The 23,781-nt window shown below is 40.4% G+C and overlaps 3 protein-coding genes across 5 annotated transcripts; all 3 read left to right on the top strand.

Moving 5' to 3' along the window:
- Nucleotides 1-5,860: 5,860 nt before the first annotated feature.
- On the top strand, nt 5,861-7,977 carry jun (Jun proto-oncogene, AP-1 transcription factor subunit). 2 transcript variants are annotated; one of them, XM_078259596.1, is made up of 2 exons: nt 5,862-6,052; nt 6,302-7,977. In XM_078259596.1, exon 2 carries the CDS (start codon nt 6,353-6,355, stop codon nt 7,232-7,234), a length of 882 nt encoding a protein of 293 aa, XP_078115722.1. In that variant the 5' UTR covers nt 5,862-6,052; nt 6,302-6,352; the 3' UTR covers nt 7,235-7,977. The 2 variants fall into 2 exon arrangements, with proteins under 2 accessions (XP_078115721.1, XP_078115722.1); XM_078259595.1 differs by having other exon boundaries at nt 5,861-7,977.
- A 3,205-nt stretch (nt 7,978-11,182) lies between these two features.
- Nucleotides 11,183-15,898, top strand: caiap (CARD- and ANK-containing Inflammasome Adaptor Protein). The gene is made up of 4 exons (XM_078259597.1): nt 11,183-12,751; nt 12,904-13,087; nt 13,921-14,143; nt 14,234-15,898. The coding sequence occupies exons 1-4, from the start codon at nt 11,572-11,574 to the stop codon at nt 14,981-14,983; spliced, it is 2,337 nt and encodes a 778-aa protein (XP_078115723.1). The 5' UTR covers nt 11,183-11,571; the 3' UTR covers nt 14,984-15,898.
- Nucleotides 15,899-18,139: 2,241 nt separating this feature from the next.
- Nucleotides 18,140-22,941, top strand: LOC144523762 (uncharacterized). Of its 2 annotated transcripts, none has more exons than XM_078259594.1 (5): nt 18,140-18,318; nt 19,479-19,519; nt 19,600-19,674; nt 19,766-19,955; nt 21,624-22,941. In XM_078259594.1, the coding sequence occupies exons 1-5, from the start codon at nt 18,168-18,170 to the stop codon at nt 22,184-22,186; spliced, it is 1,020 nt and encodes a 339-aa protein (XP_078115720.1). In that variant the 5' UTR covers nt 18,140-18,167; the 3' UTR covers nt 22,187-22,941. The 2 variants fall into 2 exon arrangements, with proteins under 2 accessions (XP_078115720.1, XP_078115719.1); XM_078259593.1 differs by having other exon boundaries at nt 19,745-19,955.
- The last annotated feature ends 840 nt before the right edge of the window (nt 22,942-23,781 follow it).

Genomic DNA, 23,781 nt, shown 5'->3' with positions numbered 1-23,781 from the left:
TTGGTACACACATTCATGTCTCCCTCAGGATGAATTTTCATAACATTGATGATCCTCAGACTTTTAATCTAGTGCCATCATAGGCTATCTGCACAACTAAATACATTGTACTGTATACCGTATGTGCTTATTTGGGAGTCATTAAGATTGCAAGACTCCTATATTTCTCTCCAGATTGTTATTATTGATTCTGTATTTTTCACAGATGGAAAGTACTGAAGTAAGTACCCTACATAAGTAAGTCTGCTGCTACCTATCCATCTATCCTAGTTTGTTTTTTCCACAGTACTGAAACCTCACTTTCCAAAGTCCTGAGAGCCTGCAGTTAGCTCCACCAACCAGAAATAATTCAATAAGAAGAGCAAGTCTCATAAAAAGAGTCCCTGTTTCACTGGTGGCAGTGAATCAGCTAAAATAAGCAAGTATGGTTTGCTGCCTGACTTAGAATATGTAGGCTATATCATTTATATGAGACAGATTATTACAAAAATCTAAACAAGAAATTGTTATTTGAATTATTATAAGTTGGATGTGGCTACTTTTTGCCAACATTTCTCAACACTGTTAACAATCGGCTTCTCCCCTCCGAAGTCCCTGCCAAATAAGAGCTCCATGTGACCAGAAGTGACCAAATGTCCTGAACCAAGGCAGCAGCAGGATATACCAACCTCATGTTGAAAGTGACTTAAACAGTAGGGTTCCTCCATGCTGATTCTCCCATACATTCCTACACAGAAAATTACTTTGGCAAACTACCATGCTGTGGTTACCCCTTTAAACTTTACGCATGGCGACCAGGGAAGAAAAGCAGGCCCAATTCAACCAGCGCTCAAGCCATATTGAAACATTTAAGGGTTCTGTATCAAACACTATTTGAAAGTATATATAAAACAGAATTTACCAAGGTCTGACTTTTGCTATGGGATTTGACTCTGAAAAGAGCTTTAATTTAAACGAGATAATAACTTTGAATGACATCATATGTTTTATCCTAACTTAATTTGTCTATTTGGGGCAATGGGTGAAGTCCAACATAAGGATCCCTGCTGGGCGGGGGGGGGCACTAGACCACCTACTTAAGATTCTTTCATGTGCTTTAATTCAGAAGCAGTCATGAATAGATGAATGAGCCAAAATGGATAAATATTTCAGAATGTGCCAGTAGAACATTGAGTGTAAACATGCAACGTAACAACTTGTCCTTATTCTGCTTTTGGCTTTTTTCATCATCCCCAGAGAGATATAAATGTACGGCAAAGTGAATGAAACTATCAGAAAATGAAAATAAAAAAAAGACTGTATAGCTTTGGTACCTGTTAACCTAAATCTAAAGATACCCGGAAAAATGAAAGAAAGTGAAGAAGAAATATAAATGCATCTAGGAGCCACCTTAACCTTTCCTTATGTGTGCATAACTGTAGAGATAAGAAATCTTCTTTTAAGCATTTCAATCAAGGAAGAAACTGCACAAGATCAGTTAAATCAACCAGTCAGGTCAGATTATATCCGACTTTATTGATCGCCATGGTTTGACATATACAACAGTACATAAAGACAACATTAGCAGCCATGAAAAGTCAGACTGTGGTGGTGTTTTATGATCCGGTTCAGCCTCCTTAGGTGCCTCTCTGAGCCAGCCAGCGCCAGGGGACTGATTTACTTGTCACACAAGGGGGACATATTTAGCCGTGGTGTGCTGGAGATAGTAGGCGGTAAAGCTGGCAGGGCAGAAAATGACCCAGACAGTGGGAGTGTGGAGGACTAGAGGGGAACACGTAAGACACACCGGTTAACCTCCTGCCATTAAACCAGCTGTGATTTCTGACCAGGGGCCAGGGGACAATGGACTGCACTACACTAATTACACACCCTGACATGGATAATAGGAAATGTACTTGCTCTTTATGAGGACGAACAGACGTCAGTAAATCTATCTTTAACAATCTGTAGTTGCAGCAGAAATAAAAGGTCTTAAATGTAGTTTTTCAGACGTGTGGTCTATGCAGTGGTAAAAAGCAAAAAAAAAAAGGTCCCATTAAGGTCTCCTAATGACTGCAGGCATGAAAGACTGGTAGGTACCAAAGTACATGACTCAATAAGATGGACTTGGCTCTACACGTCAGGTAAATAACAGAGCTTTAATGCATTTCTTAAATAAGTAAATACGTCGTGTGTTTATATTAACCTGCCCAGGTGTCAAATTTAAGCTCCCACTAATCAAAGCTAGTGTTTTGTGTATGTGGGCTATATAGGACAATTTATAGAGGGACCACCAACCAGAGACCACCATGATGTCCCAGACTGAATGACAGTCAGAACAAGAAGACTTTCCACTCTGAGAGCACACACACACACGGAAAAATATATAATTTGTTTTCACATAACAGTTTACATTCACTTTTCCAAGTTTTTTGAGCTCACAACTTTCTCCAGTTCCCTCAGAAATTAGAGCTCCAATTCAGCTGCTGTGTAGATATTTGGAAAATAATAGAATAGAATAGGCTACTGTAGAATATAATATAATAGAGAATAGAATAGAATAGAATAGAATAGAGTAGCATAAAATAATGTGGAGGTAATTTAAATGTATTAATGTCAGATATAATAGCCTATGGCTTGAAGCTTACATGACATCCATTAGTCATAACTGTGTGTTATATGTTATATGCAAGTATGTGGTTTTCATACGGATTAACTATACTTACTTTAAACAACTTTGACAACACTTCTGATGTGGCGATTGTTATTATTATCTCAGAAATCTAAACATGTTTCTGATATTACTGTTAGGCTATATCTTGTTACATGTCATCCATTAGTCATAACTGTGTGATTGTATCTTTTAATATGTATTCATGCTTCTGATATTACTCGTATCACTGTATATCCTGCTACAGTTACTACAGTAGCTTTTGTTGTACTTTGCACTCATTAAATGGCAAATATATTTTGACATTTGTCTCCCTTTATTTTTTTATGATTACATATGCTTGGTAATGTTAACACATTATTAGTCGTTTCTGGTCATTTTCAGCTACACATAATCAGCACTTCATGTTTTGAAATTACATATTTGAGTGTAAAATTGTCTCACACGCTTAAAGGTCCCATGGCATGAAAATTTCACTTTATGAGTTTTTTTAACATTAATATGAGTTCCTCCAGCCTGCCTATGGTCCCCCAGTAGCTAGAAATGGCGATAGGTGTAAACCGAGCCCTGGGTATCCTGCTCTGCCTTTGAGAAAATGAAAGCTCAGATGGGCCGATCTGGAATCTTCCCTTTATGACGTCATAAGGGGAAAGGTTACCTCCTCTTTCTCTGCTTTGCCCGCCCAGAGAATTTGGCCCACCCATGAGAAAGAGAGAGAGACATCATGGCTTGAAAACAAGCGAAGCATGGCAGTTGGTCAAGGCCACACCCCCACCCTCCACCTTGCCCCCCCCTCTCTCCTCCTCAATAGCATTTAAAGCTACAGACACAGAAATGGCACATCCTAAGGAAAGCTCATTGTGGGACTGGCTCTAGTGGCTGTAATTCTGCACCAAGGCTGAATTTCGGGAAAGATACTTCAGATACAGTATTAGGGGACCACTAAGGCCTATATAAAAGAGACTTCAGATACAGTATTAGGGGACCACTAAGGCCTATATAAAAGAGACTTCAGATACAGTATTAGGGGACCACTGAGGTCTATATAAAAGAGACTTCAGATACAGTATTAGGGGACCACTGAGGTCTATATAAGAGACTTTAGATACAGTATTAGGGGACCACTAAGGTCTATATAAAAGAGACTTCAGATACAGTATTAGGGGACCACTAAGGTCTATTTAAAAGAGACTTCAGATACAGTATTAGGGGACCACTAAGGTCTATATAAAAGAGACTTCAGATACAGTATTAGGGGACCACTGAGGCCTATATAAAAGAGACTTCAGATACAGTCTTAGGGGACCACTGAGGCCTATATAAAAAGAGACTTCAGATACAGTCTTAGGGGACCACTGAGGCCTATATAAAAGAGACTTCAGATACAGTCTTAGGGGACCACTAAGGCCTATATAAAAGAGACTTCAGATACAGTCTTAGGGGACCACTAAGGCCTATATAAAAGAGACTTCAGATACAGTATTAGGGGACCACTAAGGCCTATATAAAAGAGACTTCAGATACAGTATTAGGGGACCACTAAGGCCTATATAAAAGAGACTTCAGATACAGTATTAGGGGACCACTAAGGCCTATATAAAAGAGACTTCAGATACAGTATTAGGGGGACCACTAAGGCCTATATAAAAGAGACTTCAGATACAGTATTAGGGGGACCACTAAGGTCTATATAAAAAGAGACTTCAGATACAGTATTAGGGGACCACTAAGGCCTATATAAAAGAGACTTCAGATACAGTATTAGGGGACCACTAAGGCCTATATAAAAGAGACTTCAGATACAGTATTGGGGGACCACTAAGGTCTATATAAAAGAGACTTCAGATACAGTATTAGGGGACCACTAAGGTCTATATAAGAGACTTCAGATACAGTATTAGGGGACCACTAAGGTCTATATAAAAGAGACTTCAGATACAGTATTAGGGGACCACTAAGGCCTATATAAAAGAGACTTCAGATACAGTATTAGGGGACCACTAAGGCCTATATAAAAGAGACTTCAGATACAGTATTAGGGGACCACTAAGGTCTATATAAAAGCATTCAAAAAGCAGCATATCATGGGATCTTTAATGTGTAAAAAGTATTGATATCACACACGTGTGTGTGTGTGTGTGTGTGTGTGTGTGTGTGTGTGTGTGTGTGTGTGTGTGTGTGTGTGTGTGTGTGTGTGTGTGTGTGTGTGTGTGTGTGTGTGTGTGTGTGTGCGTGTGTGTGTAAAATTTACCTGACACAAATTCTGTGTTAAAACAGCTCACTCATCTATTGTGTGTAGTCCACATGTAGTCCCTGAACACACTTACCACATGTGTTAAAATTCTACACATGATGTGTCATTTTTAACACATCTCTTTTTGCAGTGTGGTTGAAAGTGAATGAACTTTATTTGCAGAATAAAATAGAATAGACGAGCCATGTTCCTTTACTGTATCACAAAATGGTATTTTGAAGTCAGATAAACTTGGATAACAGAATAGAATAAAATTTTGTAAGATTTTTTTTTACTGTATGACAGTAGCTGTTTTGAAGCCATATAAACAATGATGAATTTGAATGGAAGAATAGAATAGAAGAATGGGTTATTTTCCTTTACTGTTAGTGTTATAAGGTCAGATGTATTTTTCAAATGTAGTAAGAGAGAAGAGAAGTAGATCAGAAGTATCAGTAGAATAAAATAGATTTTATGATCAAAATATTTTTTTGAAATGCATAGGCTATTAGAGATCGTTCAAATGTAGGCTACTTTTAAGGGATTCTAATGTTAAATTAAAGACTTCTATGTGTCCAAAAAAGTTTGAGTAAACAGAACAAGTGTAGGCCTACAAAATAAAAGCCAGATGAAAAGAAAACAGATGTAGAGCAGTTTGACAACAAAATAATTGGAGAGAGAGGAGAGGCGTACAGCAGCAGCACTGGTTGTCCCGCCACTGACAGTAAAGCGGGTAACCAGATATTCAAAAACAATACGTCATCCCACAATGCACCGCGCCTACACTCTCTTTACAGCATTACATCATCCCACAATCCACCGCGAGATTAAGAATCTTCTGGGTGGTCGTCATGGCAACGCGCCTTATCGGAGGGCTGGGCCACGCCCCCGCGACACGCCCATCGACCAATGGGAGAGCCCTTTCATGACATCATGGCTATTTTTAGAGAGGCAGAGGCAGCAGATAAGGTTTGCCTCCAGCAAGCTCGGAGTAGTATACACACATCCAGGCAGAGGAAGGAGCCACAGACGCTCTCGGTGCCGGACAAGAAAAGATAGAGACACTCGGCTCATTCCACTCACAGACTGGAAGTCTGGATACTTTAGCAAAAGCTTTGTGAGCTATTAGCACTCAGCACTGAACAGTCGACCATCACTGGCTGAAAGAAGTAAGTCCTGATTCCTGTCAAGAACGTGCGCGCTCAAAGTTTGGAAGTTTTCACGCAGAGAGGACGTTTGTTTGGAAACCAGTGTTTTTCAGTCAAGTGATAAACCAGGAAGAAGAGAAGTGGGGGGGGGGGACGAAAAGTAGTTTTGTAGAAGACTTCTTTTTTTTTTTTAGCTACTTTGGTTTCTCTTCCATGTATACCAAGATGGAAACTACTTTCTATGATGACTCACTCAACGCTTTCTCCCAGCAAGACAACGCCGGCTACGGATACAGCAACCCCAAAGTGCTGAAACACAACATGACACTGAACCTGAGCGATCCGACGGGCACTCTGAAACCTCACCTCCGCGCCAAAGCCAGCGACATCCTCACCTCTCCCGATGTGGGCTTGCTGAAGCTGGCTTCCCCGGAGCTGGAGCGGCTCATCATCCAGTCCAGCAACGGACTCATCACCACCACGCCGACCCCGACTCAGTTCATGTGTCCCAAGAACGTTACGGACGAGCAGGAGGGCTTCGCTGAGGGGTTTGTCCGAGCCCTGGCGGAGCTTCACCACCAGCACATGCCGGGCACAACTAATGTGAGTGTCACCTCGGCTCCTCAGACCAGTGTCAACACTTCCCTGCCGCCTGTTTCATCTGTAGCCGGTGCCACCGTTTACAACAACAACAACAACGCAGCCATGCGCTCCGACTCGCCGGTTTATGAGGACTTGAACACTTTTAACCCGGCCATCAGCACCGTCTCGGCACCGAATTACACCACCTCAGCCCCGACTATGTCCTTCCCTGCTGCCCCGCCGCAGCTTCCCATCTACGGGCAGACATCCTCTGGCCAGCTCCACCGGCTCACGGCGCTCAAAGAGGAGCCCCAAACCGTGCCTGAGATGCCGGGGGAGACGCCTCCTCTCTCCCCAATCGACATGGAGAACCAGGAGCGCATCAAGGCCGAGAGAAAGCGGATGAGGAACCGCATCGCTGCCTCAAAGTGCCGGAAGAGGAAGCTGGAGCGCATCTCGAGGCTGGAGGATAAAGTGAAGAACCTCAAGTCCCAGAACTCGGAGCTCGCGTCCACTGCCAACATGTTGCGCGAGCAGGTGGCGCAGCTGAAACAGAAGGTGATGAACCACGTCAACAGCGGGTGCCAGCTCATGTTAACGCAACAGCTCCAGACCTTCTGAGGTGGTGTCAGCGGCGGCGGAGAGACAAAAGACTATAGTTGAATGAATGAAACCACGCGTCTTGTGATAGTGAGTGGCTGTATCTCCTGAAATCGTGACGGGATTTGGGATGATGTGGCGCGACACTGGCCACAGGACCTGGGGGGGGCCGCGCTTAAGTTCCTGAGTGCCACGCGCTACCTGGTGGCGCGTCCCAGAGAGGGGCTCGGGGAAAGTGACAGTAGCCATGAACCAGAGAGGGTATGCGAGCAGGATACCTTTCTGTTTCGTGCTGGGTTTTTTTTACAGAACTGGACAGGACTGAAATTTTCTTGATTTACACCCAGCTCTGCATGGACCTTATCACGACCATCAAAGGAGACATTCAGTATTAGAGGATTTAAGAACCTACAATAGAAACTTTTCTTGCTGTAGCCATAATGGCCTCAAACATGGGCGTGTTGGCCAACTCTAAATGGCTGAAAAGTTGTAACAAAAGCTGCCTGAGTTACAGTACAATGTACTCTTTTTTTTTTCTTAATTGTAAGAAATTCAGTTAGAAAAAGCTTCAAGATTTACTTGTTTTTTTTCTAAAGTTGTTTAATGGGGTTTCACTCATTGTTATATGTATATAAGATCAACTTGGAGTACTTATGTTTACCATTTGTAATAAGAATACTGTATAATTTCTTTTTTTATGTTTTGTTTTCTGAGCACTTCAGAAATATGATCAATATTTAAGAAAATAAACCAGATCAAATGAAGCCACATTGCCTCTGTGTTTTTGTAAGTGTGTGTGTGACAGGAAAAAAGAAGTGGGTGTGCCATGTCAGGAGCTCAAACAATAAAACATGTTGCAACATGTTGCAAGAGCTGCTAGTTCCCAGTACCTCAAGGCTAATTCCATTAGTGCTAGTATTGATCCAGGCTAAGTGATTGTTTCAGCTGACAGACCAGGCTCACTTACTAGGCTACAGATGGAGGCCAATCCTGTAGACTGCGGGCTGTGATCTCCATTTTATACCTTAGCACACACAGACTGAGTATACATATTCTACAAAACCTCCCATTATTCTCAGTGTTAACACTATATGGCACGAAAAGGAGGACATGTTGTAACTACAGCATTGTTACAGAGTTACAACAGGTTGAAATTAGCAATAGAACTGTATTGAAGACATCTAAAGGTGTCACTGATTTGACACATAAAAGGAAAATCACAGGCCATCCTCTGTGCTATTGCACCATGCAGTTATTCAACATACTTCCTGTCCTGTTGTGAATTAAGTAAGCCCCAGCATGTCGAAAACAAACTCAGATAAAGTCTCAGGTCCTTCTATTGCAAACGAATACATCATATAACACATATCAGATATATCAACTCATTAAAAGGTAAAAGTACCACTGTTTTGTGGGGGAGTATATTCTCGATACATTGTAGCCTATATTGTCAGATACTGTAGCTGCTCTCAATGAGTATGCTGTAAGTTCCTTCCTGAAAAAGTAGCTCAAAGGAACAAATAATAGCCTAATAAAAATGTAAACAAAGGAATAGCAAAAAATCTGAACACAAGATAGTTCACAGACCTTTAAATTATGTACACACACAGGACAAAGATGTTCAAAGTGTGTTTCCATCAGTAATGTCGGTAAATCCATCCCAATTTGTTTTTTTGACTGGCTTTTTTTAACCCTTCAGTTGTGTAACTATAAATATATATTTATGAAGTAACAATAGATTGTGGCTGTATACAAGCAGGGTTCAAAATTAGCACCATCCACCATGCCAAATGCTGGTAAAATATGCAACTGGCTGGTAGATTTGCATCACTCACAACACCAGCCAAAAACATTCTATTGAGTGACTGGCCAAATTGGAACATCCATTTGGCTTAATTTCCACAGTAAACCCAGCAAACATCATAATTATAGCAGGTGAATGTGTCAGGATAGGTCAGATATGGCACTCAGGTTAAACTGTTATATTGTATTATTATGAACACTCATAAGGTACCAGTGCGTCCTGCTTATCATGAAACACTAGAGGGCGACACAGACTGATTTACCTGAGAGATGAAATGAAATGTTGCCGTCTCAAAGTCCTCATGCTTCCACAGTAGCTTGTAGTATTGGCTCATCAGTTGTTGCTTTAATTAAATTAACTTCATTTTTTTTTTTTATTTAATTTCAGGTGTCAAAGAAACAGGACAGGTTATTAGATATGAAGGCTTGAAGGATATCTTGATACACAATAAAGACTAAATGTGAAATAGATAGGCCTATAGACTTTTTTCACGGCAGACATGTTGACATGTCATAGTAGGAAAAACACAAGTGTATTCAAAACCATTAATGATGGCTGCATTCCACTTAGAGGTCCTGGTATTGTTCATGCTGACTCACTGAAATAGTTTACTGGGACACTTGATGGAACTGAGCCATCGTTAAGGTTATCAGTTTCAGCTGTGCTTTTCCTACTATGCCAAGTCAACATGTCTGCTGTGAAAAAAAGGTCCATTATGTCTAATACTATTTTACAATTTTTTCATTTTCCCTTCTTTTCTTTCTTTCTCTTTACGTATTTTTTTTTCTTACAGATCCATAAGGACGATTGTCATGGTTTGACGCATCAATGCAGCTCATTCAACTGATGGTCAATGGGTTTATCATAATACATTCCTAAACAAATGAAATTACATTAGGCTAATTAAATATCAATTATTGTAGGTTATACAATTAAGTTATAATAACCCTATTAAAAACGTGATGTCTGGGGGTGGGTTTATTCTAATCTGTTTGTTATAAACTATTATAGTTATTTATTATATATTATTATAATGAGGACTCTAATGTATCTATTACTATGCTACGTGTTCGGATTTCTCAAACTTGGGCAGCATGGCATCCTTCCCGGAAAGGGAGTCCTTTCCTACCATATAAGGAGAGGGAGCCCTCGGAAGATCTACGTCACGAAGGAGGAGGCGTGTACTACGGGAAGTGCCTGGACTCTGTAATCTCGCCATAATACGGTGAGCCCTAAGAATTTATTCAAGAGGGACACTCAATGAAAATATTACAACGGCAAAAACGAACTACCCTATTGTATGTAGAAATTAACAACAAAGTAACAAAGAAAAAGACCAGCTATATATCCGTAGTTTGTAACTGCAAACATGACGTTGTCAAGACTACATTCAAGTAGCCTACCGTATCCTACAATTAGGTGAATACTTCCCTTTTATGCTACTTTACTATATTTTAGGGGAAATATTGTCGCCTACCTTTTACTCCACTAGCCTACATTTATTATATAGTTATATAACAGTTATATTTAGTTACTTTGCAGATTAAGATTTTACAGACAAAATATATAACCATAAAGTAGTTGAATGTAGCCTATAACTACTTCAACTAGCACAATATAAAAATGTTGCGTACATGTTAATGCATCAGTAATAATAATTAAGTACTACAACTCAATCCTAGCCTATTTAGCCTATAAATATATATATATATATATATATATATATATATATATATATATATATATATATTTTAATTATATTTTGATTTATAAAAAAAAAAAAAAAAAAGGTTTTCACCAAGTAAGATTTTGAATGCAGACGTTGTGTTTGTATTGCTACTTGACTGTACTTCAGAGAATGATCGGAATACTTCCTCCACTACTGACTGCATGTGGCACATCTGACACAAATAGAAAATGTTTGGCTTGCGTTAGGTGCAAAATGGCATGCACGCAATCGTGACAAATGATGTTTCAATTAGCCTATAAGACACACTCACTGACTTTTCACATATAGGCTTAGGAGTTATTCAGATATTAGGCAGAATGGGGTTCTCCAGGGAGTGCCCCATTTCTGCACCCACACACGGTTAGTAATGCACACTCATGCATTTCCTCTCTCACGCAAATGCACATAGGCACACAAACACACACACACACACACACACATCTTGAAACAGCTAAGTTTCAAAACCTGTTTATTAAAAACTGTATTCAAATTTTTTTGAAATAAGAATTTTACACAGATCACGCTCAGAAACACTGTAATATTATTTAAGTTACACATTTTAATAACCTATGTGATGGCTATCATAACTGCTATGCTGCAGAAATGCTAGTGACAACTAGCAATGTTATTTGGTCACCTAATCTCCTAAAAAGCAGGTTGAGCTGGACAGATCTGAATGGCAGTATTTTGTTGCTAGGATAGAGGTGTTTCACTTAGCAATAAGCAATAACAGATACACACACACATACACACAGCCCAAGTTATAACAATGACTTGCTGCATGTGAAAACCTAAGAAAATCTTCAGTTTCCCAGCGTATTTAAAATGTTCGATATACTCAAGGGTTTTGATGCTCAAGCAACATCAACCTACATCAACCCCTATGCTGTGGATGTGATCCGGGCAAAGAGAAGGGATCTAGTTTATGGGATCTCACACACCGAGGATCTACTGGATCTTCTCGTCACAGAGGGGGTCATGACAGCAGCGAAGAGATCCATTGTCTTGACCATCAGGACTCGCAAAGATCAAAACTCCAGGGTCCTGGACATCCTGGAGGCCAGAGGTGAAAGGGCGTGTCGCAAATTCTTTCATCCGTGTCTTATGCTGGCAGAACCCGACCTCTACCTGCGAATCAAAACCTATTTGGGTGGTGTAAATGAACGTATACGAGACACAAGGAGACAGCTGATTGGATATTTGCTGGAGAGGGAGCAGGAGGGGACGGAGGAAATTACACATAGAATTGTCACTCAGAAGACTCGTATTTTATTTGCCCCCAAAGCAACTAAGAAATCTAGCCCTGAAAAGGAAGACAGAAGCACTGTGCCACTTTTAAAGTCAGAGGAGCACAAACCAGTGCAAAGTAAACCAGAAGATCTCATCCACATTATGGCTACAGACGGGGAGCTAGCACTGCTGGAGGAGCTGTTAGAAGACACTGATATTAACACTGTCAATTCCTCCAATCAGACTCTTTTACATGTAGCTGCTGAGCACGGTCACCTGTCCATCATTGAGCTCTTGATCCGTAAAGGAGCCAGACTGGACCTGCAGGATAATAAGGGTCATACAGCTCTTCACAGAGCAGCCATCAGGGGTCACACTGAGATAGTCGGGGCCCTCATACAGGCCGGGGCCCCCATCTACACTCTGGATCTACAAGGCAAAACCCCCATTCACCTGGCAGCGGACAATAAGCACATGGATTCTGTGAAACTCCTGGTGAAGGAGGAGGCCAAGCAGTGTGAGAGCCACAAGCAGGACATGTTTCTTCACACGGCAGCCATGGAAGACAACTGGAGGCTGGCTGAGCTGCTGCTGCAGAGCGGGGCTGCTGTCGGTGCCAGAAACAACAGTAAAAAAACAGCTCTTTTTCACGCAGTTTCCAGGAACAATGAGAAAACGGTGACTGTCCTTTTAAACGCAGGGGCTCAAGTGGACTATGATGTTATAAATGAAGCCATTAAGCTCAATGAAGAATCCATTCTCCATCTGCTGCTTGGTGAGTCTTTTCCCCTGTGATATTCAGGCCTATGTTATTTAGTAACCTACATCCCCGTGCATTAGACTTCTTTTTGGAGATGTTAATTGTACATAAATAAAGAATGAAGCTGCAACTATACAAGCTAACACTGTATCTTGTTTAAACTCTAGGTAATCCCAGAGGAGCTCTGAGTGAAGAAGCCCTCAGCTCTGCTCTCTTCTCAGCTGTTGAACAGAACCATGATGGACTGGTAACCACTCTCATAGACAGTGGAGCAAAAGTGAACATGTTAGACAAACAGGGGTACACTCCTCTCCTGCTGTCAGCTGAGCTGGGGCACACTGAGGTCTTCAGGTAACTCTCCAACAAGGACTGAATGTTGCTAAAGTAAACTGACATGGTTGTTCTACACATTTACATTGAGGGAATCCTATAGGAGGGATTATTATCTGTGACTTCATAGGTCACCTTGCAACGTGTCCCCAGCAACGTGTGCAGTCAGCTGCACAGGTTGCTGACTGCCACAGGTTTCTTTTTTTAACCCCCACTAGGGTGCACTGGTGTATGATATTGTTCAATTTCACACATTGTAGCTTTATATTTTGCTGTTGTAGGGGCTTTTTCAGATTTACACAGACAGCAATTAACAAACCATGACATGTCTACAACAGAACATAGAATGTAAACATAACTAAAACATCCAATACACACAGTAGGCTACATACAATATAATGTCCACATTCTTCTTCCTACCAAATCATATTCTATATAGTCATTACTACAGCTCTTTCTTGTTACTGCAATACTCGCTACTGCTAATGAGTCCATATTTACTTTGAGCCAGTCCTTTCTCTGTATTCTCCGGTTTATTTGCTATTTGTTAGTCTCACATAGCCAGACCTTCCTCCACAGCGCTGCGGAGGAGGGTCTAGCTAGCTAGATAGTCTAGCTAGCTGTCTGGATTTACCCTGTAGAGATCTGAGGAGCAGTTAACCATAGTCCTCACAAATCCACCAGAGTTTTAAATTCCAACACAAAGAAAGCGTAAGCTAACGGACATCCTGCCCAAAAAGAGTGACATCTGGCGGAATTTCTGGCGGCACCGGAGCAATCCCGGAAGTGGAACGTCATGGATATAGACTAACTATTTGTATATCTTAAACAGTGACCTTATTTTTTCATTTCAGAGTGCTGGTAGCAAAACAGGCCAAACTGGATGCTACTTTATCCGACCTGTCCTCAGCATTGCATCTGGCTGTCTACGGTGGCAGTGTGCCCATGGTGCAGATGTTGCTGAAAAAGGGATTAGACCCCGACATAACTGGACCTAAAGGCCAAACCCCTTTACACCTGGCAGCTCAATGCAATAGGCCAGAACTAGTTGATGTGTTGCTACGAGCTGGAGCACAGGTAACTGTCAAACCAGTTGGTCATTAGTGTCCATTTTGTAGATGTGTGTTTATGTTTGTGGAGACTGAGAGTTGTGTGTCATTTCTTTAGGTAAATGCGTTAGCCCAGGATGGGCTGACCCCTCTGCATATAGCCAGTCAACAGGGCCATGCAGACTCAGTGACCCAGCTTCTTCAAGGCAAGGCAGACCCAGACGTCAAAGACAAGCTGGGGAGGACAGCTTTGCACTGGGCAGCCTCCTCCCAGGGAGAAAGCTGTGTGGTAGACCTGCTGCTGTCGGCCAAAGCCAACCCAAACGCCACTGATAAGGAGAAAAAAACTGCCCTTCACCTGGCTGCTGCGGAGGGGAAAGTAGATGCTGTGACCTCACTGTTGTCCCACAAGGCAAAGGGAGGGGCTAAAGACATGGACGGCTCCACACCTCTCCATTACGCAGCAGCTGGTGGGCATGCCGGCGTGGTTTCAGCTCTTCTACAGTTACTCAACAACAGAGGGACAGAGGAGAGGAATACATGGAGGAAAACGCCGCTTCATGCTGCAGCTGAGAGGGGCCATGATAGTGTGACGGTGCTGCTCCTGGAGGCTGGGGCAAAGATCAACAGCACAGATCACAGTAAAGACACTCCTCTGCACTGTGCTGCACGAGGTGGACACCATGAGGTAGTGAAGAGGCTCGTAAACTGGGGCCAAGCTGGGCACATGGGGCGGCAGAAGAAGGTGAATCTTCAGGCGTCCAACAATGTGGGGAAGACACCACTGCAGGTGGCAAAGAGTGGAGACACACCAGAACATGAGAGCATTGCAACTTTACTCGGGAGAAAGATGTTTCTTATCAAATAAAGGGAGATGAGTTCAGAGAGCAAACGACAGGAACTGAAAATATAAAGCCAGCTTAATGATATTATCTTTTTATCTATTCATCTTTTATCTAAAAATCTTGTGTCATATTCTGTGAAAGGTATTGAGGACATGCGTTTTGCATAAAATAGCAATAGAAACAAAAAATAATACAGAAATAAAATCATGCAACACTGTATTTCTTGTGTGGATGTTAGAATAGACTGCAAAGGTTGCTTTTATTTTTGGTAATGAAGCAAATACGTGGTAATGAAATCCCTCTTTCCCGTGTCCAAATAAAGTCCCAGTTAAGACCTCAGTGGAAGGAGAGTTTTCTTTTTGAGTCAGTATGTGTAGACTAGACACGTGATGGCCACTTTTATAAAAGAAAACACTGATATTTAGTACATAAAAGCTACAGTTGGTTTACAGTTAATATGACAGATAATATACAAATAATCTGTGAAAAAATCACATTCCTCTGCCTCCACCTGTTACCTAATGGCATAAGGAAACAACCAGTTAGAGGCGAGGAGTCTCTAACGCAGTGTCAATCTGCTTGTGAACTCCGATCTCTATATCTCCAAATGTCTAGGCAGCACTGATCATGAATTAATCAAGATTCTGTTACTGCATTGCCTATTTCTCACAGCTACACTAAAATATGTTTCTTCTTTTCTTCGCCTACTTTGACAGTTTGATTGCAGTTCACGAGCTGTAATTAATACTCGCTAAAGACTGTAGCTAAAGACTGTAGCTAAAGACCACTTGGCTGTGATTGGTTGTTTATGTTCGGGCGCAGTGAAAATTGGAAATGCCATTCGGAGCACCAGGAGGAGGCAGAGGAATATGATTTTTTTTTTCACAGATTATCTATCTCATGAAGTCCTGTCAGGATATAGTAACAGTTTCAGCAAATATGACAAAGTGTTTTTTTTTTTTTTTTTTAATACAAGTTCAATACTGAGCCTTTAACGTTGTTGCTCGGCCCATTGGTCGGGTCTGTTGTGATGTTCGGTGCTGTGGTTTCTATTTTAATTGTTGTTGAAAAGAGATTTTGCAGTGGTTGCTATGTGTCCTTGCATTAGTTTAGAATAAAAAAAATATTTCGTTAAAGACGTAGGCTATTATTCTTTATTCCATATACCTTTTATCTGCAAAATATCAACAGAGGTGCAAGTTGTGCTGGGTGATTATAGACTGATAAAGATAACTGCTAGTGATTCACATCTGCCTCAGGATGTGTTTCTTGGTAAAAAAGACCAACATGGCAAGCGGCTGACAGCAAAACCAAAACCACTGGAGAACCTTTTTTTTTTATGGTTTTGTGTTTCCTCACATTTGCCAGTTTCGGTAAATATGTTGCATTCCCCCCACATCACTTTTCCATTGTATTGCTGTTGTGACTCTTGCATCAGAAAACACTTTGTCACGATAATGGATTGACACATTTTCACTTCAACATGGCCTAAAGTATAAAAAGTATAATGATATTATGTAAAACATATTTTGAGCAAATGCAAAAAATATTGAGCGGAAACAGATATAGACATACTAGACATAAGTATCTCAGATAAAATCCAAAACCTGTAGGCAACTTTAATGTAAAAAATATATAAAAATGTATTTTTAAAACTTTGTGTCTGTTACAATTTACTTTCTTAAGTTCAGCTGAAGCTAATATGAGGCATCAGCAGTTGCAGTTAGTCTAATCCAGTGCAGATATTAGGATTCTGGATTAGAAAATCGAGTTGCAACTTGTAAATTAATGTTGATACAGTGGACGAAATCGTTTTTGTTTGTTTTTATTCCAGATGGTTAGAAATATGCACTGATCTAACCTTTTTCTCTCCTTATGTCGACACTCAGGGTGTCTGCTGAAACCGAGGCAAGTACTGAGCCGATACCAGTGCTCACTTTTGCCCAAATGTAAAACCTGTTCTAGCCTACCTCACTGTTTGAGACTCAGTGAATAGTTTATCAGCGCTGCCTGGAAGGAATGGTTAGGGTTAGGGGTTAGGGGTTAGGGGTTAGGGTTAGGTGCCTTGAAGTCAACGGTCGCAGTGCTGCCTTGAAGTCGATTAGCCAGTGGTTATGGTTAGGGTTTGGGTTAGGAGTTTGTGGTTAAGGGTTATAATTCTATGGCACTGGCCTATTGATCTGATGAAAATGTAGATGGAGGTATGGAGGAGTCGAGTGGGCCACTAATGAGCAGTGGGCAGATGGGTTGGTAGTATAGAGGCAACCCGAACCCGGGGGACAGGAGTGCGAACCCCAGGCAAGGCACATCCATCGTATCGCAGGACAGAGGAAGAACAACGGGTCTGGGGCTGCGTTGAGGTCCGAGTGTCTGTTTTGGGAGGGGATGGAAGGGGCGCCAGAGTTTTAACTGGAATGGGACTATGGATAGAAAAGAGACAGGTAAGTATAGAGAAAAGACATAGGGGAAGTAACAACATAAATAAGTAGAATTAGACAAAAAAAGTAGCTGGAGGTCTAAGAGAAGGTTAGGGTTAGGTGCCTTGAAGCCAACGGTCGCAGCGCTGCCTTGAAGTTGATTAGCCAATGGTTGTGGTTATGGTTATGGTTAGGGTAAGGGTTAGAGTTAGGTGCCTTGAAGTCAATGATCGCAGCGCTGCCTGGAAGGAAACGTTGGGGGCTTAAAACACCATCGAGCCACTGAATAGGTGTTATATAAGGTAAGTAACATGAGGCCAGGGATTGCTGTGGCACTAAAAACCGGGCCTGGCCCACAATAACTAAATGAGTGAATGTAGCTGAATATATGCAGTGTATCGGATCATTGCAACCATAGTTAGAAGTGTAGGCTAATTAAGGACTCTGTTAACAATATTCTGGGGTTTTTAAAGTATGGGGATTATCTTTCAGAAAAACAAATCTGTGAATCTATTGTAATAATAACAGGGCATTGGTTCAGTCAGCACCTTTAAACTGTATCTTTAATTTCTTTTTCATTTTAATAATTGCCTCATATGTAGGCTAATTAATACATACAAACCAGAGGAACAGAAACACTTTCTTTCTTTCTTTGCACACATAGACTGCATATTATAATAAATATATTATGAATAAGTATTATAATACTGTGTTTTTACAGTCTATGGTTGTACAGGTAAGCGCACGTGTGATGGCGTTGGGAGTTGCTCTTGCGGCATGTTAGCATCACATGACTGCTACTATGGGTCACGTGACATTGTTTTGTATTAAGCCGCTGTTTGCTGCAGACTCCGGAGTAGTAGTAAAGTTTGAAATGGCAAGAAACGAGGAGAAACAACAAGGGAAATTGAACAGACTGTGGCTTCAGAAAGAGAGAGACGGTAAGCGCAAGCAGCTAGTAGCAATAACATCCACTGCCATTCATATTTGGCCGATAAAAACACCTTGCTGTACGGACAGCTAATGTTTAGCTAACTGACAATGATGCTAACTCACAGATTAACTCCATCTGGTTGAAATGAAAGAAGGAAATGAGCTAAGGTGCTGCATGTAGGGACTAGGAGTAATCCTTAGAACTAGTCATCTCCTCTTTACAGTGCTACATTGCCTGCTAACAGCTAACGTTTTCATTCATCATGTTGCTCAGAGTATACTGAGCTCCTTAACCCTCCTCAAATTTGACCCATTTAAAAAGTTTCCATTTCAGAAATTTGGGGTTTCTTTCAACCAAATTTGTCAAAGAAAATAACGTGGATGGTTCCATACAACCATTACTCTTCACAAGTAAAATAAATGATCAGTTCACTACTTTTATTGAATTTGGGTGCTTTATTTAATTTTATTGTATTTGAAGAAAGGGAAAAAAAATGACAAAAATGTTGGAAAAAGCTTCAAAAATGCGAGAAAAAAATCCACAAAAACATCCCAAAATTGCTGGAAAAATAGATAAAAACATCCCTAAAAAATCGACAAAAACGTCGGAAATAGTGACAAAAAAACTTGGAAAAAATCAACAAGAACATCGGGTAAAGTGTCGAAAAAGAACAACAAAATGTTGAAAAAAAAAAGACGTTTTCATTTAAAATTTTGACCCAGAAAAAAACAAAAAGTGATGTGGTCGATGGGAAGACAACACAAGGGTTGAGACTTAGACTTAGACTTCTCTTTATTGATCCTTTTGGGATGACTCCCGCAAGGAAATTAGATTTCCAGCAGCAGATTTTAGCAGCTTACAAAACACTCTTTAAATAAAAACCTAAATATTTTTTACAAAAAGTAAACAAACAGTAAAAAACAAACTACAGATAAATAAAGATAAATATATAGGACTGTGTATGGTATTGTGTTATTATACAGTTAATAAATAAATGACATTTAGCATAAATTAGCAGTTAAAAGCAGTTAGAGTGTCCAGGTATGTATGTGAGTAGATTATTAATGTATTGCACAGTGAATGAATGAGTGGCTACCACTCCTTCCCTTCCTTCCTGTTGTGTTCTGTTCTGTCTACCCTATTTCACTTTCAATATATCATTTACAGAGGGACGCCTCAAAGATGTCCACGAGCGGAGACCCAAGCTGGTAATAAAGAATTGTTAACACTTCGCCTTAACTCACTTTTATTTGGACTAGTTTGTTTGAGCCAACTCTTTTATTTGCAGTCTACTCTTAATTCAACTTCCTCTGTGAAAAAGTGGATCCCCGGCATCAAGAATGAAATAGAATATTATTTGCAAGTAAGTGAATTGTCAGTAATGTGTCAAATTGATTCTACAGAACATGGCTTCTAATGACTCTGAGTATCAGTATTTGTCTTTTCCCTTTCAGCAATCCCAGCTGTCTCATTACCCAGAGAGGAAGATAGCCGAGTTCCAACTGCACATTGAGGCTTTAGAAAAAGAGTACAAAAGGTTCATTGCCAAACTACGAGTTCTGGACCCCACCTGCAAACATAAGCCATGGACTCCTCGAGCATACTGCAAACGAAGAGCAGAGACACAAGACTCTCCAAGTAAAGGTCAGTGTGTCAAAGCTTATGACTAATCTCTCACATGCAATATAAGCATGTTTTCTTATTAGCTAACAGCTTCTAGAGATATATTCATCATCTTGTTTTGACTGACTCTCGTGAAGAATATTTTATTCCAGAATGTTAGCGGAAAAAACAGGTGAAGCTTGTGCATTATGGCAGCACATTGCGAGTTGGCTGGGGCAGATTCATGTTTAGCATAGATAACAGAGAGGTAGAAAAACAATATGTAAAGTAGAAATTGTTTAAAAACAAAAAATGGATACAGTATATACACTACCGGTCAAATGTTTGGGGTCACTTTCGGTATAATATTGCGTAACATGATATCGCGATAACGATATTGAGTCGATATATCTTGCACCCCTAAAATAAATATATATATATATATATATATATATATATATATATATATATATACATACATACATACATACATACATACATACATACATACACATACACACACACACACACACACACACACACACACACACACACACGTAGGACCAGTAGAACCTTGGGAGTGAGTCAGATTTAGTCAGAATAGGACTCTGGACAATGTGTGATTGTTAGACTTAATAAGTAATAATAGTCATTTTATGGTAGTTTCCAGAACTTTTAGAACTCTGAATAACCAGGCAGGCTGCACAATATATATCGTTTTTCTATCGCCATCGCGATATCAACTTGTGCAATAATGTTTTTTTTATATATATATATATATATATATATATATATATATATATAAACATATCGCTCTATATAAGTCATGCAGGGATTTTTTTTAATTGTTTATTTAACAAGCACTTTGTTGTATTTCAGCAGTATACTGAAAGCAGCAGAAAGGCAGAACTGAGTACACAATTATACCTGTTTATTTATCCCAAGTAATACCGTTATCGTGGTATTCAACAGAACAACGTTATCGCATATTTTCCTCACATTGTGCAGCCCTACTGATAATGCTGATTCCCTCTTTCACCAACCACACCTCCTCTTAGAGCTGGGCAATATATCGATATTATATCGATATCGTGATAAGAGACTAGATATCGTCTTAGATTTTGGATATCGTAATATCGTAATATGGCACAAGTGTTGTCCATTCCTGGTTTTAAAGGCTGCATTACAGTAAAGTGATGTTTTCTGAACTTACCAGACTGTTGTAACTGTTCTATTATTTGCCTTTACCCACTTAGTCATTATATCCACATCACTGATGATTATTTATCAAAAAGCTCATTGTGTAAATATTTTGTGAAAGCACCAATATCGTTGCGGTATCGATATCGGGCCAAAAATATCGTGATGTTTGATTTTCTCCATATCGCCCAGCCCTAGCTCCTTTCTTCTTTGCCATATTAAAAATGGTATGTTTTGTAAATTATACACATTACATAACTCAGTGATACTGTATCAAGTCTTCTACATTCTATTCCGTATCCCCTCGGGGATGGATTTTACCTGCTCACTGCTGCTGATTATTTTTGGGAATGTCCAGTCTTTGACAGACATAAATCGGTATAATCTTAATATGCTATTACTTGTCTAATACACTTTGTTTCTGACTCAATTTCATTTTGGGTGAACTATTCCTTCAAGACACCAGTAGCTCACCTTCATTCCTCGATCTATCTTCACTTTCATTTACAGTTAAGAACCCTCGGCCTTGTGAGTCATATGATGGTAGCGGTCAGTTAAGTGGAAGTGAGAGTGACTTGGCCCACAATTGGACAGGATGTCACAAAACCTCAGCCCCTGAGAGACGTTCAGCAACCAGGTTTCAAACCCCTGTCCCCACCAAGCCAAACTCCGAAACCTCAGAGGCCGTCTGTGCGGACCAGGACCAGCCCCTCTCCTTCGACCATACAAGGCTGGCGGTGGCCACTGCTGCGTTCAGAGGACCGTCAGTTCAGCGAGGCTCCTCTCAAACACAGAGCCTAGCCAGAGTACTGCAGTGTGGCCTGCCAAACCTCGTTAACGCTTCATTAAGGCAAACATTTTCAACCCAGAGCGGAGACACGCAGAATGATGGCGGTGCAGCGATGGGATCGGTCGTTGGACAGAAAAGTGTTGTCCGAGACTGTAAGTCAGACTGTGAAGCAGCAGAAAGGGTACCTGGGAAATCATCCATCACTGGGACAACAGAGGAGAGGACAGGTCATGTACTGGGACTAGAATGTTACTCTTCTTCTGATGAGGAGTGTGACACGTAACGTTTTTATGTGATCATGACATTTTTACAATGAAGTATTCTATGGAACATCTTGAGTGCTCTGGGTTCATTCAATGGCTTCCTTTCCTTTAAAGTATGGGGATTATCTTTCAGAAAAACAAATCTGTGTTGGGAGTTGCTCTTGCGGCATGTTAGCATCACATGACTGCTACTATGGGTCACGTGACATTGTTTTGTATTAAGCCGCTGTTTGCTGCAGACTCCGGAGTAGTAGTAAAGTTTGAAATGGCAAGAAACGAGGAGAAACAACAAGGGAAATTGAACAGACTGTGGCTTCAGAAAGAGAGAGACGGTAAGCGCAAGCAGCTAGTAGCAATAACATCCACTGCCATTCATATTTGGCCGATAAAAACACCTTGCTGTACGGACAGCTAATGTTAGCTAACTGACAATGATGCTAACTCACAGATTAACTCCATCTGGTTGAAATGAAAGAAGGAAATGAGCTAAGGTGCTGCATGTAGGGACTAGGAGTAATCCTTAGAACTAGTCATCTCCTCTTTACAGTGCTACATTGCCTGCTAACAGCTAACGTTAGCATTCATCATGTTGCTCAGAGTATACTGAGCTCCTTAACCCTACTCAAATTTGACCCATTTAAAAAAAAAAAAAAAAAAAAAAAGTTTCCATTTCAGAAATTTGGGGTTTCTTTCAACCAAATTTGTCAAAGAAAAAACGTGGATGGTTCCATACAACCATTACTCTTCACAAGTAAAATAAATGATCAGTTCACTACTTTTATTGAATTTGGGTGCTTTATTTAATTTTATTGTATTTGAAGAAAGGGAAAAAAAAATGACAAAAATGTTGGAAAAAGCTTCAAAAATGCGAGAAAAAAATCCACAAAAACATCCCAAAATTTGCTGGAAAAAATCGATAAAAACATCCCTAAAAAATCGACAAAAACGTCGGAAATAGTGACAAAAAAACCTGGAAAAAATCAACAAGAACATCGGGTAAAGTGTCGAAAAAGAACAACAAAATGTTGAGTTTTCATTTAAAATTTTGACCCAGAAAAAAACAAAAAGTGATGTGGTCGATGGGAAGACAACACAAGGGTTGAGACTTAGACTAATATATATATAAAAACATATAAACACATCGCTCTATATAAGGCATGCAGGGATTTTTTTTAATTGTTTATTTAACAAAGCACTTTTGTTGTATTTCAGCAGTATACTAGAAAGCAGCAAGAGAAAGTGCAGAACTGTGTGCACACTACACTGTTTATTTATCCCAAGTAATACCGTTATCGTGGTGTTCAACAGAACAACGTTATCGCATATTTTCTCTCACATTGTGCAGCCTCTACTGATAATGCTGATTCCCTCTTTCACCTTCAACCACACCTCCTCTTAGAGCCGCAATATATCGATATTATATCGATGTCGTGATAGAGAGACTATGATATCGCCTCTTTTGTGATTTTGGATGTCGTAATATGGCACAAAGTGTTGTCCATTTCCTGGTTTCCAAAGGCTGCATTACAGTGCAGTGATGTTTTCTGAACTTACCAGACTGTTGTAACTGCTCTATTATTTGCCTTTACCCACTTAGTCAGTATATCCACGATCA

This window comes from Sander vitreus, chromosome 9, assembly GCF_031162955.1.
Source record: "Sander vitreus isolate 19-12246 chromosome 9, sanVit1, whole genome shotgun sequence".
Classification (NCBI taxonomy): Eukaryota; Metazoa; Chordata; class Actinopteri; order Perciformes; family Percidae; genus Sander; species Sander vitreus.
The sequence above is the reverse complement of the archived record's forward strand: the minus strand, read 5'-3'. Positions and strand labels throughout refer to the sequence as shown.